Source organism: Atractosteus spatula, chromosome 6 (assembly GCF_055471065.1).
Source record: "Atractosteus spatula isolate fAtrSpa1 chromosome 6, fAtrSpa1.hap1, whole genome shotgun sequence".
Lineage (NCBI taxonomy): Eukaryota > Metazoa > Chordata > Actinopteri > Semionotiformes > Lepisosteidae > Atractosteus > Atractosteus spatula.
In genome coordinates, this window is record NC_142711.1 from 46,574,289 (window position 1) to 46,592,114 (window position 17,826).

At 37.5% G+C, this 17,826-nt stretch overlaps 2 protein-coding genes across 5 annotated transcripts in view; one reads left to right on the forward strand and one right to left on the reverse strand.

Moving 5' to 3' along the window:
• The window catches only part of lyrm4a (LYR motif containing 4 a), an 82,866-nt gene extending 74,034 nt beyond the window's left edge, over positions 1–8,832 (reverse strand). Inside the window, exon 1 of one of the 2 annotated variants that reach the window (XR_016091272.1) lies at positions 8,725–8,820. Coding sequence is in view for 1 of the 2 variants with exons in the window: in XM_088919654.1 (XP_088775780.1) it covers positions 8,725–8,810 (86 nt within the window). In the remaining variant the exon portion in view is untranslated. Of the gene's footprint in view, positions 1–8,724 lie in introns of both variants that reach the window. The other variant, XM_088919654.1, reaches the window with a different exon arrangement.
• A 206-nt stretch (positions 8,833–9,038) lies between these two features.
• fars2 (phenylalanyl-tRNA synthetase 2, mitochondrial) overlaps positions 9,039–17,826 on the forward strand; it is a 186,956-nt gene continuing 178,168 nt past the window's right edge. The window contains exon 1 of one of the 3 annotated variants that reach the window (XM_088919722.1): positions 9,039–9,074. The gene's annotated coding sequence lies outside the window, so the exon portion shown is untranslated. Of the gene's footprint in view, positions 9,081–17,826 lie in introns of all 3 variants that reach the window. The other 2 variants (XM_088919724.1, XM_088919725.1) reach the window with 2 other exon arrangements.

The window sequence follows — 17,826 nt, forward strand, 5'->3', positions numbered from 1 at the left end:
TCATCTGAACACAACAGTTACATGTTTCAACTTGTTGTTATAACCCACACCAGCAGCTATATCACCTTGCAACTCACAATCAGCAGCCCACTGATGTTCAGCAGGTGTGAGCCTGGTCAGTGCCTGGATGGGAGACCTGGGAAAAACTAAGGCTGCTGCTGGAAGAGTTGTTAGTGGGAGCAGCAGGGGGTGCTCACCATGCGGTCTGTGTGGGTTCTAATGCCCCCAATATAGCGACGGGGACACCATACTGTAAAAAGATGCCATCCTTCAGATGAGACGTAAAACCAGCGTTCTGACTCTCTGTGATCATTAAAAATCCCGGGGCATTTCTTGAAAAGAGTATGGGTGTTACCCCGGCGTCCTAGCCAAATTTCCCATTGGCCCTTACAAATCATGGCCTCCTAATAATCCTCATCTACTGTATGAACTGGCTTCATCACTCTGTTTTCCACCCCACTGAGGGCTGGTATGTGGTGAGCGTACTGGTGCACTCTGGCTGCTGTTGCATCATCCAGGTGGGGCTGCACATTGGTAGTGGTGGAGGGGAGCCCTCATTACCTGTAAAGCGCTTTGAGTGGAGTGTCCAGAAAAGTACTATATAAATGTAAGCAATTATTATTATTATTATTATTATTATTATTATTATCATCTTCAGAATCAAGGTTTCAAACACATTTTATTAACAGTACAAAATGTAATGAAATATAGACTGCTTAGAAAAGTCAAAGTATACAGTGCTTACGCATTTATATATAGATTGCGAAAATAAATTATAATTTCTTGTAATTTCCCAAGATAATTGTGACAAATGGAATTAATTAAGAAGACAGGAAGACTGTGTACTGAACAACACCAGAAACATCACTATGCATGTATATTTTAGGATATTGATTAAATGATTTTTACTATCATTGGAATTAATTCATAATTTATTACTGACTGTGATGTCAGTACATGTTAAATGTAAATATTGGTGAAAATCCAAAAAGAAAAACACCAAAAGTAACTAATGTGCCTCGTGTATCAACTGCATTTGTTCTACTCGTATGTTGATAGATAAACTAAATCAATACACTGTCCTTTGCCTTCTGTGTTGTCTAAGTTGTTGCAGCACAATAGACCATCAATGATTCTCAACCCTTGAGAGAAAGCACAAATCATGACACCTTAGACAGACATATGCTCATTTACGTGTGAAAGTCTGAGCAGGAGTGACTTGCCTCTAAAGAATTCTACTTGTAACAAGTGATAGCAACCTGAGTGAATGACACCGCATTAACAAGCCTTGGAATCTCGTTTGCTGCTTGCAGTATCATTCTGATGTGACAACATTCCAGCAGGACAAAACTGAAATATCCTTTTCCTGCTCAAGAAACAGCACCTTTCTTGTGAGATGAGAACATCAAAGGTGGGTGGGTCAGAAGAGTCAATCTCCTGTGTGCGGTTGCAGGGTTCATAACTGTGAACCCAGGCATGAAAACCACACAACTGTAAATTCCAAAATCGGGTGTGTCTAGCAAAAAAAATAATTGGAGATTCTAATTAAAAAAAAAATACCCTCAAGAATGAGAAAATATTAAATACTTCCATTACACATGAAGTTACGTCCTTTTAGCTAGGGGGATGGGTTGGAGTGGCAGCCATCCAGTGGCAACTTGGAATCCTGGAAGGAAAAGATACCATTACTGGACCTAACCTATCAGACTGAGATTGCAGGTACAGTCTTTTCCAGACCACAGCAGAACTTTCAGCCCTGAAGTCATTGATAGCATGAGTAGGGCATAAAAAGAGCAGTCCCGTGTCAGTTTTTGGGACTTCAGAAATTCAGGTTTTTGATATGCATGCTAAATATTATTGTGTCACTGTTTTTTTCCCATTATTTGCTTCTGTAGAGCTAATTCTCTTTAGCATCAAGAAACTACAGTGCCGGTAATATTCACCATCAGTCATACCCTCCTAAGGTTCTACCAAAGGATCGCTAAAGTAAAATGGGTACCATGCAATAAAGATTTCACTATATCAGCAGCAGTTCTCTAAAACTCCTGAACACTTCTCTAAAACACTGTCGCTCTTTTTTCCAGAACTTTGGATTTGAGCAGGACAGAACTCAATGCAGAACCAACAGTCTTTGTGTTATCTGCCATGAGACTGGTTAACCATATCTGGTTGACGACAGGGCAAGAATGGGGTTGTCATTCAGAAAAATGCCATGTATAGGTACTAAATATTAAATTGTTTAGAAAAGTGGACAAAAAAAGCTGATTGCCAGAACCTGACCACATACTGTATGAACTCCCTTGGCCGTGTAAAAAGCTGTCTGTAGTGCCCTACAGAAAGAGTGTCCATGAGGAACTAGGCATAAGCTATCCTATCTTTAAGGGGTCCAGTCCATTCTGAGACTGATCGCAGAGAATCAATTATCAATTGGGATTTTCTTAAGCCAAATTTATAAAAGTTTCTTCATCTGTAACATTCAAATCCCTGTGTAAAATATCAACACATGGAGGGTGGAGAGAAAAGTAAAAAATCAAAGCTTTTCTTTTTAGAACTATAAACACATAAAGCAGGGTGTCACAGGGGAGGCGTTGTTCTGACATCCTGATCTGGGCTGCATGGTATGTAAATTACCGGAGGGGAATGATGACATATTGGACACAACCATCAAATTATTCTCAGATAATATCCTATTGATGTGGCATAGTACATCATTTTGTTTCTTCAAATTAAACCAATAGTTGACAGAAAAAAAATGCCTGGTGGTAAAAAAAAAATAATTAATGACTCTATTAAAAGAAAATGAGCTGATTATGTGCTGTTACATAAATCACACTAATCTCTGCCAATTAATTCCAGAATAAAGCACTCGACTGAAAATGGTAATTGTAGATATTAAAGGATTGTGTTTTGATCTTCTAAGGTCAAATCTGTGTTTCATGCTTATTTATTATTCATGCACAAATTTACACAGGGAAATTAAAACTTAGACTTCTCTTCCTTTGCAGGATGAATCAGCCAGGGTGAGTGTAACATCTGTAGCGTAGTGCATCACATCACAAACACTTAATCACATCAGTTCAAAGCCACTAACCAGTACTATAGAACTGACATCTTCTTCTTCCATCTGGAGCCGCGGTGCTACTTTGCACCATATAAATAGTTATTAAAAGATAAAGACGCAGCACCATAAAAGCAGAGATCTTTTCTCACCCTAGATTTCCAACAAGAAGACAAGTCACAAGGAATCATGCTCTACTTCAGACACAAGACCTTCAAGAGTTCCGTACTATAGTTGTACTCAGGATGACTCTATTGTCTATGAAGAGTACTGCAGACTCTTATGAATGCATTTGTCTGTCATTTGTATTTAAAGTGGGACATTGGTACTCTTTGATACCGAAGGGCATGTCATTGAAGAGATCTGAATGAGGTATCGTGCTAGCTGGTCTAGCTGGGATTTGAAGTAACAATGTTTCATTTACAAATCCAGAACTTTAACCATTACTCCACTGCTGAGAAACAAAATAATACAATGAATATCTAACACAGAGAGGTTGAATGGAAATTTGAATGAATATGCATGTGCATATTAATTACAGGTGCTTTTAGTACTGAAAACAAGTAGTACACCTTTACAAACAAGATAAACTGAAAAGCCTCCCCTTGTTTCATAATTAATTGTCTAGGATGTCTAGGATGAAGCACCCAGCAAACTAGTGAAGGTGACTCTCCGAAAACAAGGTATCTTGGGGTATTTAAGGTTTTTAAGTCAGCTAGCGGCAATCACACAAGCAAACTTGGCCGAATGATCTCTTTCTCTTTCATAGGGGTAAAACAAGACAGACCAAGCCAAATGAGAAAAAGACTTACTTTTAGGGTTTGATGTTGAGATTCGCATTTAGGGAAAATATGCATCTGGAACTGGGGAATGCGCACATATTTGCACCAAATTTTATTAGTCAGGATTAATGCTAAAAAAAACATTACGTTCTCTCATTACATGTTATTATGCTGGCTTACTAGAGCTGTTTCATTTTCTAGAATGAACAATCTGCTCAAGCAGCTGGACTGTTTTATATTTATTTCTGTGTAGATCAAAGGACTTTATTTAATTTTATGAAACACTATAAATGGGTTCTCAGTTGTGACAGATGACAAATATTTTGACATTAAATGGTGAAAAAGAGAATTCCAAATGAAAATGACTTCAGTAATAGGATTTTGCATATGAAAAACTATTATTCAACTGTTTTCGCTTATTTCAGTTTTATTTCATTCAGTGCAATGCACTCTTCTGCATTTTGTTTCCCAGATAAAGACAGTCATTGTGCAAAAAAAAATAATAACAATAGTTATCTTACTATGATCATGATGAATTACTGATTACTATTATTGTAAACACATTGTCCACCAAGATCCAACAACGTTAGACCTGGAATTGATCATATTTACAGTATAATGTAATAATAATGAAATAATAATAGTTGTATGGGCTACAGAATACAACATACAAATACTATATATGAAGGCTATGTAAGCTGTTTTACAGAACTACCCCCAACCTGGATGATGCGACGGCAGCCATAGTGTGCACAGTATGCTCACTAAACGTTAGCTATCAGTAGGGAGGAGAACAGAGTGAGGAAGCCAGTTCATTTATGGGGATTATTAGAAGTATGAAGTATTAGAAGCTGACTGCAGAACCTCGGTTTTACAACTCACCCGAAGGACGGCACCTTTTTACAGTATAGTGTCCCTGTCACTATACTGGGGCATTAGGACCCACACAGACCGCAGGGTGAGCGCCCCCTGCTGGCCCCACTAACACCTCTTCCAGCAGCAACTTTTCCAGGAGGTCTCCCATCCAGGTACTGACCAAGCTCACACCTGCTGGGTTATGGCTGCTGATATGGTTGCTGGGTTAAAAACCCAGGTTAGGGTAAGTCATTGGGAAGTTAATACTTTACTTTCAAAACTCTGAAGTACAAAAAAAAAACAGTAATAAAAGGAAGATTTTCATTCCATTTTTTTCACACCAGATATTGCAGCCCTCCAATTCAGAGTGTTTCAATGCAACAGCCACCCAATGTACCCTGGCGCAGAACTTCCAACTAAAGGGTCCATAATCATCAACATAAGGCAATTCAATTAGAATTCATTCACGTAAGAAATAATTCACAGAATTTTTCAAACAAAAGGATAGATAGATATATAGCACTGGCTGTCAAAAGCAAAGTGTTCTTCAACACGAGCAAGGTACAAATGAGAGCAGAACTACAGCTTCTATTTTAAGCAGAAGGTATAATACTGATTATACAACTGTGGAGCAGAGAGTTCCTAATGCACACACATCTCGTGGGAAGGGGGCACATCACACTAGCTGTAGGTGGTGAGGAGTAAAGACCTCCCGTTTTGCTAGTGGCATTTGCTATCCTGCATCTTATGAAACAGCAAAAAACGTGATAAATAATACATTGTAATCAATGAGGGAAGGTAAATGCTGTGGGCCACCTCGGTGCTGGGCTCCGGCAGATGGTGAGCACTTTTAATTAGGATCTGTTCACTTGCAACACTGTGCTAATAGGATCGGGCAAAAATGGAGCCATGCTGCTTTTCACAGTTGTGCCATACATCAAGCTCCCAGCTTCCACCTCAGGACAATTCCTACACCTGGGATACAGCCCAAGGATGCCTTACTGCACAACCAATATCTTAACTATCAGGAAATGCCAAGCAGGGGAACTAGACTGTGAGCCTAGTGTTCCCAGTAAAGACGACCACACATACTTTACAAAACTTTGTTTTTACATTATAATAACAACATTCAGCAGATGCATTGAATATAAAAAAAGCTTACAGTGGGCCTAAAAATCAGGACCTGCAGTACCAGCCCCAGCAGAAACACAGGCTTTAGGTCCTACTAAAAGATCAGTCAGGACCGGAACTGGTAAACCCCAGATACAAAAAAAACAATTTCTTTAGCCACAGGAACATGAACTACTTTACAAATGACAACAACAATCGCATATAGAATAAGTTTTGAAAGTTAACAGAAAAGTCTGAATGTTAAATATACTGCATATTAAACATTATATGCATTCCTATATCAATAATGCTGTACAAACCAAACGCAAATAGGAACCTTAAAAATTAACTTATGTGATAATTATGAAACAATATTTCCTAATCTTTCTAAAAAAACTATATAAATGGAAGCAAAAAGCGATAAACTGATGTGATTAAGTGATGAGTTATAAAAAGTGAGAAGGGAGTTAAAATTCCTCGGATAAAAACAAGTAGAAAGAGAGTCGGGGAGGTCTTCAATTTCTCTTAATAGGCCCATGTTCGTCCAATCCGCAAAACACATTATTAATGTCTGGATTATTATGGTGTTTTTCAAAACAAGATAAATTACAAGTTGTGTAGCTGACTGGATCTATCTCCAGTACTTTTACTTTTGTTTCAATAATATTAAACTACCAAAATTCAATCTGGAAAGCACAATGCGTAAATTGGACAAACGTTTCAAAACAGATGTCAAGATCAAATTAATCTCGTTATTCTTTCTCATAAAAGAACAGCAGAAAAGTTACAAACAAGAGGAGGTCAGTTGGCTCATCTAACACAAATAAGGCTAGTCGGGGAGAAAAAGACTTAGGCCTTTATGTTGCACATCACTTTTATCTTCTAGACAATGTCTGGAAGGAATTATGTAAGAAAACAAAACATATTGAAAGCATAAAATGTAATCAAGGAATGTTATCTTATACCCATATGAAGCACTAGAGTGGCTTCACTTATAATATTACGTATGTTTGTCACCATGTTGCGGAAAAAGTTATTGCTTCTCTGGAGTCAATCCAGAGAAGAGCAATCGGGCACATGTCCTATACTGACAGGCTGAAGGAACTCAAGCCCTTTAGTCTTGAACAGAGAATCCTACAAGGAGATCTGATACATAGTATTCACAGCCCTAAAACACAGCATCAATACAGCGGATTGCTTCAGAATGAAAAGCAACACAAAAACCAGAGGACACAAGTGGAAATTATGTAGAAGCCCATTTAAAATTGCGAGCATGAGACATGTGGGGATGTAGGACTATGCAACAAGGTACCCAGCCATTTTGTGGAAGTTAACTGTTAGTTAATTAATCCAAGTATCTCACCCAGCCCTTTTCTTGTTAAACTCAACACCATGGATGGGGAGCTAGCTGTTATTAATTTTTGTTTTTTAGTCCATTCAATCCAGTAACATTTTACACAAAAACAGGCTGCAAGTTTAATTTCATTACTATAGTTTCAACAGTTTGTAAATGATAAATTGTGCATGGAATTCAAGTAAGAAAACGAACATCTACACGTTTGCAATTTAGACAAAATTAGACAAAATTACTGTCTAAGCCAAGAACCACCATTATTGTGTTTCAAACAGCATCAAAGGCTTTTTCACAGCAGGATCTTTGAAGCGTATGATTTCTGCTACATAATTTATGGTTGTGCAAAACACGATTATACATCACGTTCAGGGTTTGTGTAACGACATTGTTAAGACTTGTTATAAATTACTGAAAACGCGCTCAAGAGATTAAGTGTGTACTCGGATTTGTCATTTGATGCATGTTAGCAAATGTGTAGTGTGAACGAAAAGTGTTCGGTGCTGTAAGATATACTACTGAAATTTAGTACTAGTTTGACAGGATCATAGTGTTGCTTAAATAGTAGCTTCTGTAGAGCCAAGTGAAATTTGTCTTCGCATTGTATTGTGTGTACTGACGCGATATACTGCGTGCTGTTAGTGTCACAGGGTTTCTATCTAGCGGTTGGAGAAGCTGGAGAAAAACTTTTTTACTCTTCATGTACTTTAAAATCTTTTATACTATATACTGTATACCTGCGCTCTCCAAGGGCTGTCTTAATAAAAAATCGTTACATAGATAATTAAAGGTATCCAATTATGTGTTATTAACATAAACTGTGATGTCAATGTACCAAAACCTTTTACCTTTATCTCACAGCTTGCAACTACTGTACACGCATTTGCATTTGTGTAACAACTCAGAGAAGAGAGGGCTTTGGCTTAAGCAAAAAACTACAATCTTATCTAATGCTGAAAACAGATCATTTTGTGTGTAGTTTTGGATAACATTTAATGCGACAACAGACGGCAATTAATTATTCGGGAACTGAAATCTGATGTCTAATAGTTTTACTTTATGCTATCACAGGTGAACAACAATGGACACGGAATTAACTTTTTTCGATTCAAGTATTTCGGGATAGTATTGTAATTAAGAAAATACAAATGATCACACTCGCATTGTGCCCCGTACTTCTATAGGAATGAATACTTTATAAATCAGATCACTGCAGGAAAGAAAAGACACATTTATCCCTCTAATTGTGGATCGGGTTATTGTTTTCGAAAACTAAAACACATAATCAAAAGGGCATAGTTAATAAAGCAGGTTTTCATATCAACGTATTTTTAGTGTGGGTTAGTCTCCGCTGGGTCCAGAAGATGACACGAATGTTGCTACTAAATAATATCATTACTTCTATTTGCTATAAAAAAGCAACCGTACTTTCAGACCCTATCTTGGATAACCTGAAAGCTTTCTTACACTGCAATGACAACGCTTGTAAAACATGGCACAGCGCTGACTGTGCTCGCTATATGATTCATACGATCACGAGTAATTAGCAATAAGCAGTGATCAAATACCTGTAGTTGTATGAAGGAAATTTACTGCTCTCCCTCATCAACAGCCTATACAGAGTAAGCACCTGACTTCTGCTGGAGGCTGCCATCTTGGGAAAAAACTGCGACCTACTCTTGCAAGGCCCGCAGGATAGTTTACTATTGAGGAGCCTCGATAGAAATCTTAATAATTGTGGACTGATTTCCTACAAATTGCTTTATCTAATAATACATATTTACTTAATGTAATATTTATGTTAGAATATTAATCTAATGTTTAATTTCATTGTTTTATTTTGATAAAAATCTTAAAATTAAACAGGCAAAACAGGAACTGCTCAATAATAAAGTCTCAGGACTGGAGAGCGGAGAAGGTGAGTGTAAGTGAGTTTGTGTTCAGAGAGACGCTTGTTGTGTTTCATATAGTCATCGTTTCTTAAAGCTTTGCCGGTTTTTAAAACAATTAGTTTACGATTTGTGAGGCTAGTCAAACTTCGTGTATTTTCAGGTGGATGAGATTTTTTTTTCATCCTATTACACAATGTACCTGGAAACGTGATGTACAGTACGTGCGAAAAAAATACAAATATTAAAAGTACATATACATGGGTGCATATTGTTTAATATGCATATGGACATCCATAAACTAAAATAAATTACACAGTAGTGATACATATAACTTATTGTAAAATAAAGCTTTTTATGTGGTTAATGGAAATGGGAAGCATGAACATGCGGTGTAGAAATGCAAGGTCAGTTATGAATAAAGATCTTGGTGTAAAGGAAATACAGTTTTCGGGATAAAGTGGGTTTTGAAATTGAGACAGCAATGCGCTTGATAATACCGTAACGGCTACTGGAGAAGAAAGTGACGTAATTTTTTCTACTACACTCATTTTATGTTGCTTGTCTTGAAAATGCGAAGCCTGTTGAAAAAAGAAATTACACGAGGGATATTTTTGGATCGAAAAGTACTGCAGTGCTAGGGGAGGAGGTGGCCGCTGTCTTCTAGTTTAGAATAATGCCATTCCCTTAGCCGGGAATAATATTCCTCAGTTTTATGTTAAAAATAATCTCACAGTTGAGTACCCCGCATGGGTCTTCTCGGCCAGGACACGAACTATTAAAATGATCGGAGTGGTTGAAATACTTAATTGTTACTTAGGTGGCTGTGGGTTGATGTAACTGCGCTCAGACTCCGAGATCAAGAACCACCAAAGTTAATATTTTTAAAAATATCTAACGAGAAATAGAGAATTATTTAATAGCTGTAAAGACTTTTTGTATGAATAAAATATTAATATCTCGGGAACTGGTTTTGAATTGCAGAAATCTGATTTGTGAACAGATGCTGTATTATTTGCAGAGCTTCAGGTTTCCGTTTTTAACTGATACCTTTATTTAAATGCCACCTGTGTTTATCCAATAAACGCTGAAACATCACAAAACAGTGGTGTTTATGTTGCCGTCAGTCCTTTCCACGTATTGTATGAATTGCTTGTCCCTCTGCCTGATGTGCAAATTAATTTATGTTAGACCCAAACTCCAACAAATCAATAGCACCTTTGCATAATTAGGCTTTTATGTAGAAGGGTGTCATTCCTTGCATCTTCTATTACATTTCTAATCCCTTGTGTGTCTTTGTGCCAATTTTATCTTCTATCCTTGTTACTCTGTTTGTTTGTTTAAACTGTTTATTCATTTGTTTTTCCCTTAACCCGTCTAGAGAAGATACTTTTAAAGGTGCTATATAAACTAAAGTTTATTATTAAACTTACATTTCGAGCAGAATTCACACACTGTTTTAAAATACCTATTGCGGAGGAAAAATGCTTAATCACAAAAATTTCAAAAAGGGCGCACCTGATCACAGATTTCAAAAGCATAGGAGGTGCTTGTATTCCCAAATCAAGCTCTGGACTAGGCGTGCTGCCTGCTACAGTACTACTCTTCAACGAGTTCAACAAGAGTTGAACTTTCACATCAGCTACAAGAAATGCCTTCCCCTAATTCATTTACCAGCTTACAGGCAGTAGAGTTTCCTGCCTCAATTCCCAAACTGCTCCCGCCATCTTACCACAGTTTGTTTATCCATTGATCCATTTTCTATTCCGCTTATCCATTCCAGGGCCGCAGGGCGTGCTGGAGCCTATCCCGGCAAGCAGGATACACCCTGGATGGGACGCCACTCTGTAGCTTGGTACACTGCATACACATGCACACGCTCATACCAGGGCCAAATTTACAAGAAGTCATTTAATCCACCATCTTGTCTTTGGACTGTGGGAGGAAAACAGAGCACTTTGAGTAAAACCACGTGAACACAGGAAGAACATACAAACTCTACGCAGATAGCACCTAGAAGCAACGTTGTGCCACCCTTTTTTGCCCCACTGCCTGCTGGGCCGGATTTTGGTGTTCATAGGCCCTAGGCACTTTCACTCCGAAATGTGCAAAAAGAGGGGTAAATGCCACTTGAATTATGTCGATTGACACGATGCACTTTAAACTATTCTAATGCTAAACCACATGATTGATGGAGTGAGTCGAATGATCATCACATCGATACTTCTAGTTTCTAGAACAGCCGCTAGATAGCGTATGATCACCTAGAGTTGATCACAAGCATGTTGTTTCAGCTCATTTTTCATTAGTCACTGGTGTTTCCCTCCTGCATAGGCCCTAAAAATTCCGTAGGCCCTAGGCACTGTGCCTACAGAAATCCGGCACTGACTGCCTGGGATTAAATAGTAGTGTATATAGTAGAACTGGAAGACACTTGATGGTAATTGTATCCTTATAATATTTTTGCCTGTGATTTATTATTGAATATCATGTGCTATGCTTGATGTCAGGAGTGTCTATTCCTGGTTCTTGCTCAGCTTAGTAGGACAAGTTTAGCAACTGCACTGACACTTCACTTCAGATGTTCCTGCTTTAGAGACGCAATGGGTCTCCAGGACCAGAGGCTTGGACAGCCCTGAAATACGTTGCAAGAATTTGGTCCAGGGCTTGGATGAGAAATTTCTCAAAATCTATCCTATACTGGAAAGCAAAGCTACGAAAAAAATGTTCTCTCCTCATCACTCATGAGACAAGATATTTGGCTGGTCTCATCATGTTATATTAAAAATGCCAAAAGTATACTGTCTTTATGATACTTTAACCATCTTAAATATTCACTAGTAGTGAATGGATTTTGATGTTGCTTATGATGGTGTCGGTAATGATAGTAAACTTAAAAGAGTTTAGATTTGCAGTAGCCATTTCACTTGTCATCAAAATAAAGCATTTTTAGAGAGAAAAAAATCATCAATCATCATTCTGGTGGTGGAGAGTCTTCACCAAATGAAAATGGCACATCTGGCTTTGCACTGTAGGCAAACAACTCAACTTTATTTAAAAACAGCAAGTTTATTTCTATTTTTTTTTGTTTGTTTTAAAAATATTTTGTGGCTGGTGCAGTTATTAGAATTGCAGCCTTGCAGTGCTGGGGCCTGGGTTTAGTTTGGGACCTGAGGTGCCTGTCTGTGTGGAGTTCATATGTTCTCACCATGTTTGTGTGGGGTTTCAGTTGACCTCTGGGTGCTCTGGTGTACTCCCACAGTCCAACGACATATTTGTAGGTTAATTGGTTTCTGGGAAAATTGGCTCTGGTGTGTGTGTCTGTGTATCTGTCTGTCCAGTGATGGATTGGTGTGTCCCTTTTTGTGCCTGTTACTTGTAGAGATAGACTCCAGCTCCCCCACAACCCTGAATTCGATGAAGCAGTTAGAAAATGGATGGATATTTTATTACATATGAATGTATATTTGCCCTGTTCGAGGTGAAAAAAAAGAAAAGGGGGAAGTTTTATAATATAGTAATTAAAGTTATTTAAAACAAAGGCATCCACATAATATAGCCCCCTAATTTATTTGTATTCTCAAGTATATGTACAAAGAGAAATAAGATCTTCAGTGAACAGAAGTTTGAGCTGTTAATCATTGTCATATTTGCCCCGATGAATTGGTTAAAAAAAAGTCCTACTGTATAATGAATGTATACATTATTTTGCCTAAACTTCCACAGCTTCATTTTATTTAAAACTTAGAACTAACTAAGAAAACCTCTTATCTGGAGTCCCTTATGTATGCAGTATCCATAAATCTTCAACCCTCCAATGTCTCAAACCACATTCCAGTGTGAGCCTTACAGTATTGTCATCTTTATTAAGGCCACACCATTTTTAAACTTTCTGAACCCAATACTGAAAGAAACACTAATGTGTAAAAAAAAGTGATAAATAATGGAAACATTCAACTGCAGCTACTGTATATAAAGCTAATTTTTGCATATACTCAGTCAAGTGAAAATGTTATTGATTGTTTCATTCCTTAGTCACGCTTGGGTTTGTGGATTATAATGGATGCTGAACAGAAAAAAAGTTCAAAGATGAGGAGTGATCAGATTTTAAAGTGAAAGACCTGAATGAAGTGATCTAAACTTGTCGATAAAAAAATAAACATTACACCAGATTTGGTAAGCATTGGCAAAAGGAAAGGCAAAAAAAAATTCATAGCGCATGAATGTTTTACTGAAACCTCAGTAGATACTGTAGATCGTTGAAAAGATTGAGAAGTAATTGCAGATGGAGAGTTTAGTCAGATGTACCGTATCTGTATTATTACATTCATGCAAATGATGATTGTATGTTAAGTGCACTTTGTGCTTAAAGTTTGATATAAGACGCACAGCTCAGCTTCATATTGTGTAGTGAACATTCCACCTACCATAATCCAGTCACATAGTTTACTTTACCACTGTGAGTCACACAGAGTTGCTAAAGTATATAATTCTTTTCAGATACAATAGATAAGCAAATATCTAAATTCTCTATCACACTGCAGAGAACTTCAGATTCTTCTTTAACTCTCATAAATTGTGTATCTAATTGTGTTCTCTCATGCGGAGTGCAATGTGCCACTGTGTCTTTTCTGACACTATGCATGGAAAATATGTCGATATTCTATTGGAGTTTGTAGTTCTCAAATGCAGCCAAAAAAATGCATCCTCTCTTCTCCATCCTAAATAAAAAGCTGTATTGCAGGATATGCATGGCCATTTCTGCCTTCGATCTCTTCTCTATTCTTGCTGAGCAGACCATAGTGCATGAGCTGACCATTTATTATTCTGCTCTTTACTTCAAAGTCAGAGCATAGTGTTGCAGGGAACCCAAGCCAAGGGTAAATGGCAGATTTCTGCTACAGATATGCAGACAAGACTCGGAAGGACTGGGAGCAGACACAGCATATTGGTATTTAACCCTCTTACACTCACTTGTATTGTGTCTCAATGAAAATAGAATCAAGGGAGGGTTTTAAATAGGGAGTGTGAGGCTGCCACATGATGTACAGAATGCAAATCTCATTTCAAAATGACATACTATAGATTTCGTTGATTGTTTGAAGGGATGTGTGAACGATAATGTCCTGTCCAGGGTGTATCCTGCCTTGGGTCTATTGCTTGCCGATACAGGCTACAGCTTCAGTATATTTCTATACTGGATATTACAAATAGAGTGATGAAAAGAAATTACTTTTGTTCTGACATTTTATTTGAAGTCCTCAACATGACCAGTTGAAATCCCATAGTAATTGTCATTTAATCTTGATATTCTGACTGAGATACAGTTAGTACATCACACTAAGAAATACAGTGGCAGATAATGTCTTTTTTGACCTTAAACCAAAATCAATATTGTGTTCATTACTTATATTAGTGACGGAGTGTTATTCTGTATGAGTTATGGCAGCTTCCAAAGGTCATGTGCCTGCCTTTCTGTTGCAGGAGGTTACATGGTATCATCTGGTTTCTGGACAGTCCTGCTTCATCCATCTTGGAGAAGAGCTGTCATACTCTAAGCTACAGGAAATGAAAGGACAAAGTTAACAGGCAATTTTTACTGAGACAAAAGTTACCAAAAAAGGAAAAAAATATAGTTTAATTATAATGTATGTCATGAAAGACATTCAATTGATAAAAAAAATCCATGCTTAGTAAACGGAAACTAAAACTGAATATTTTCTCTGTGTTATTTATCCTGCTTAAAACTTTTCATCCTTATTGATAATTGGTCAATAATGTGTTTCAGCTCCCTGCTGTTAGATTAATCTTGATATGGAATTCCCTTACAGGCACCACCTACACTACCAGTTTTGTTGTTCCAAAACCAGCCTGTCTTTTGTGCGGTGTAAGGTGGTTTGTCATGTACTGCTAAACACATTGAATTATTTCTCAAATAAAAGATGATATACGTTATTGGTTGTTGCCTTTTGTGCCGCCCTGTACATGACTGAAATTTGTATTTTTACTAGATCAAATAAAAAAGTATTAGCCATTAAGATTTTAATTCAGGTGGGTAGCTGTGTCAGCATGCGTAGGCTGCAAAGGAACAAGTAATAGGTTTATTCCATGCTGAAAAAAAGAAGAAAGAGAACACAACGTTTCGGCCGTGGAGCCTTCTTCAGGTGTGTGTCTTCAGGTGTGTGACACACCTGAAGAAGGCTCCACGGCCGAAACGTTGTGTTCTCTTTCTTCTTTTTTTCAGCATGGAATAAACCTATCACTTGTTCCTATTAAGATTTTAAGACTATCAAACTAATTAATTAGCATAAAATGTTTTGTCCCTAATTAACACTGTTCGGTTTTGACTCAGAAATAAATTCTTGTACCCTTGTGCATTTGTACATTTTCTAAACGCACTGGGAGAAGCGTAATATATTGTTATATATTCAGCTTTTGTTATTCACTTACGTATAGTATATGACCCTGCATGTCATAAAATCTTAAATTGATCACCACTGTGCAAGGAGAGCCTTGTGTTTATCCTTGGTGCACCATAAGCAGGACATTTTGTTCAATGCATAGGGCAATATTTGGAGTATGATCGTAGAGAAAGTAAACAGTAAAACTACAAACATTTTCTTAATTTCATAAATTTCTGAGTAAATTGTAATGATCATTTATAGAATGTAATTAACTGTTCCATCTAATTTCTTACAGTATCCATTTTATTTCTGTGCCAAGTTAGCTGCATTACCACCTTCTAGTTCAGGGATCGGCAGCTTTGCCAAGTGTAAGCTCATGCACTTTTTATGGAATTGGGTGCCATTGATACTTTTTTAATGTCAATAATAGCCCTGCTTACATAATTAAACATAATTAAAATACACATCTTACCATTTATTTTGATTCTTGCTTTCCCTTGCTGAGTTCTCCAATATCAGGCTTATAGCTTGACACTTTAAGCAGCACGCAAGCCTCTGAGTGTTCGGTTGTTAACCAGCTACAGGAGGGACATAGAAGGGACTTCATGTGCGGAAATACCTGTTCTCAAAGGTATGTTGATCCAGATGCTGAGAGAAGTGAAAATGTCACTTTTTTCAAGCAGTCAAATTTGACTTTCAGTAGCTTCAGGTGTGTTTTACAGATCCCAGAACTTTGAGTTTCATAAGTCTGAGCACTGTTATTCCATTAGTTGCATTTGAAAGTCCTCAGAACCCATCCATTGAAAATCTATGTCGCTAGTATCAAAGCTGTCTGGTTTAAATCTTACAGTAAATTCTGATTTCAATTCTCACATGCACACTCCAATCTCAGCAACAGAGATTGTGCAATGTTTTGAACATTGATTAAGATGTTTTAAATAGTGGAATAGTTGAGGTGTTCCAACAAAACAGAAAGTTTTACAAGAAATGCCCTCCATGTTTTGAAAAGACCCATAACAGTTTGACTGCACCCTGCAGACGGAGGCTGCATTCAGGAGTTCATTCAATGTGTGGTAATGTCTAAACATTAGTTTTGCAACCCATTTTTCATGAATGCAGAGTGGTTTTGACCTTTTTCTGACAAAAAAGATCTTGATTTCATCAAGACAGTGCACAAAGTATGCCATAACTGTCCCATGCAATTTTATAACTTTGCTACTGTGGCTTGATTTTTATTTTTACACTGAAATTAGTAAAGATGTTATTTTGTTTTCCGTACCTTACTATGGCCAGTTTGATCAACTCAGCCTTTTCCATTTGAAGTGTTTGTTGTTTCTTGTCTGGAAAATGTCATTGTAGGTAACAGACGGAGCTCTCACAACAAAGAACACAAAGAGCAGCATGGCCTTTATGTTGACGAAATCCATATTCATCTCTCCAAAAGGGCTGAAATGAGTGAACATCTAACTTTGCTTTCTTACTAGTACTAAGTACTATTTTGTCCAAAATGTTTCACTTAAGTCACACATTATTCTCTTAAGTGAGGAAAAAAGTCATCAGCTTCCCTTGGCTTAGTGTTTGACAGTGTGAAAAATATTGTCAGTGGTACTGATTGTGAGCTTTCCTGTGAAAACAACAGGCTAGCCCCTCTAAAACTAGTGCAATAAATAAACCAAATGAATTGTTTTTTTTACACAGTTTACACTTTTACACCAAAGACCTTTCATTTAACCTCATAAGCTGTCAGAACCCAGGGTAAAGAGATTTAGGGTATAGAAATGCATGCGTTTCCTAACCTCTTTAATATAGGATCTCAGGTGAGCTGGAGCCTATCCCAGCCAGCTGTCCTTCACAGCATAGATTCAAACATGCGTACACTCACATCAAGGCCAGTTGTCCCAGAATCCAGATAACATAACTGTATGTCTCTGGACTGTGCAGCACTGGGAGGAAACCTACACAAACACGTGGAGAACATATAAACTCCATGCAGACAGCACCCCAGTAAATGAACCCAGGGCCGCAGCACTGTGACACAGCAATGCTAAACACCGTGCCACTCTGCCACCTCAACACTTATGTCATCAATCATAATCTAGTCGTAAGAAAGCAGTGAAATGTATCAATGTGTTAATTTTGAAACTCATTTACATTATTTTGTATGGTGAACTTGTGTCCAAGTTTCACCTTACACAAAACTTCTAAAATACATCGATGGTACTTGTCGGGGAACACCTGTAAATATCAAGGCAATTACATTGTATCTTTTTTATGTGTTGGTCATTTGAGACTAAGAAAACTTGCAAACACACTCACCTTCCAGCATCTATATTGATATATATATTTTTACCATTTAACAACAACAGCCACCGCTACT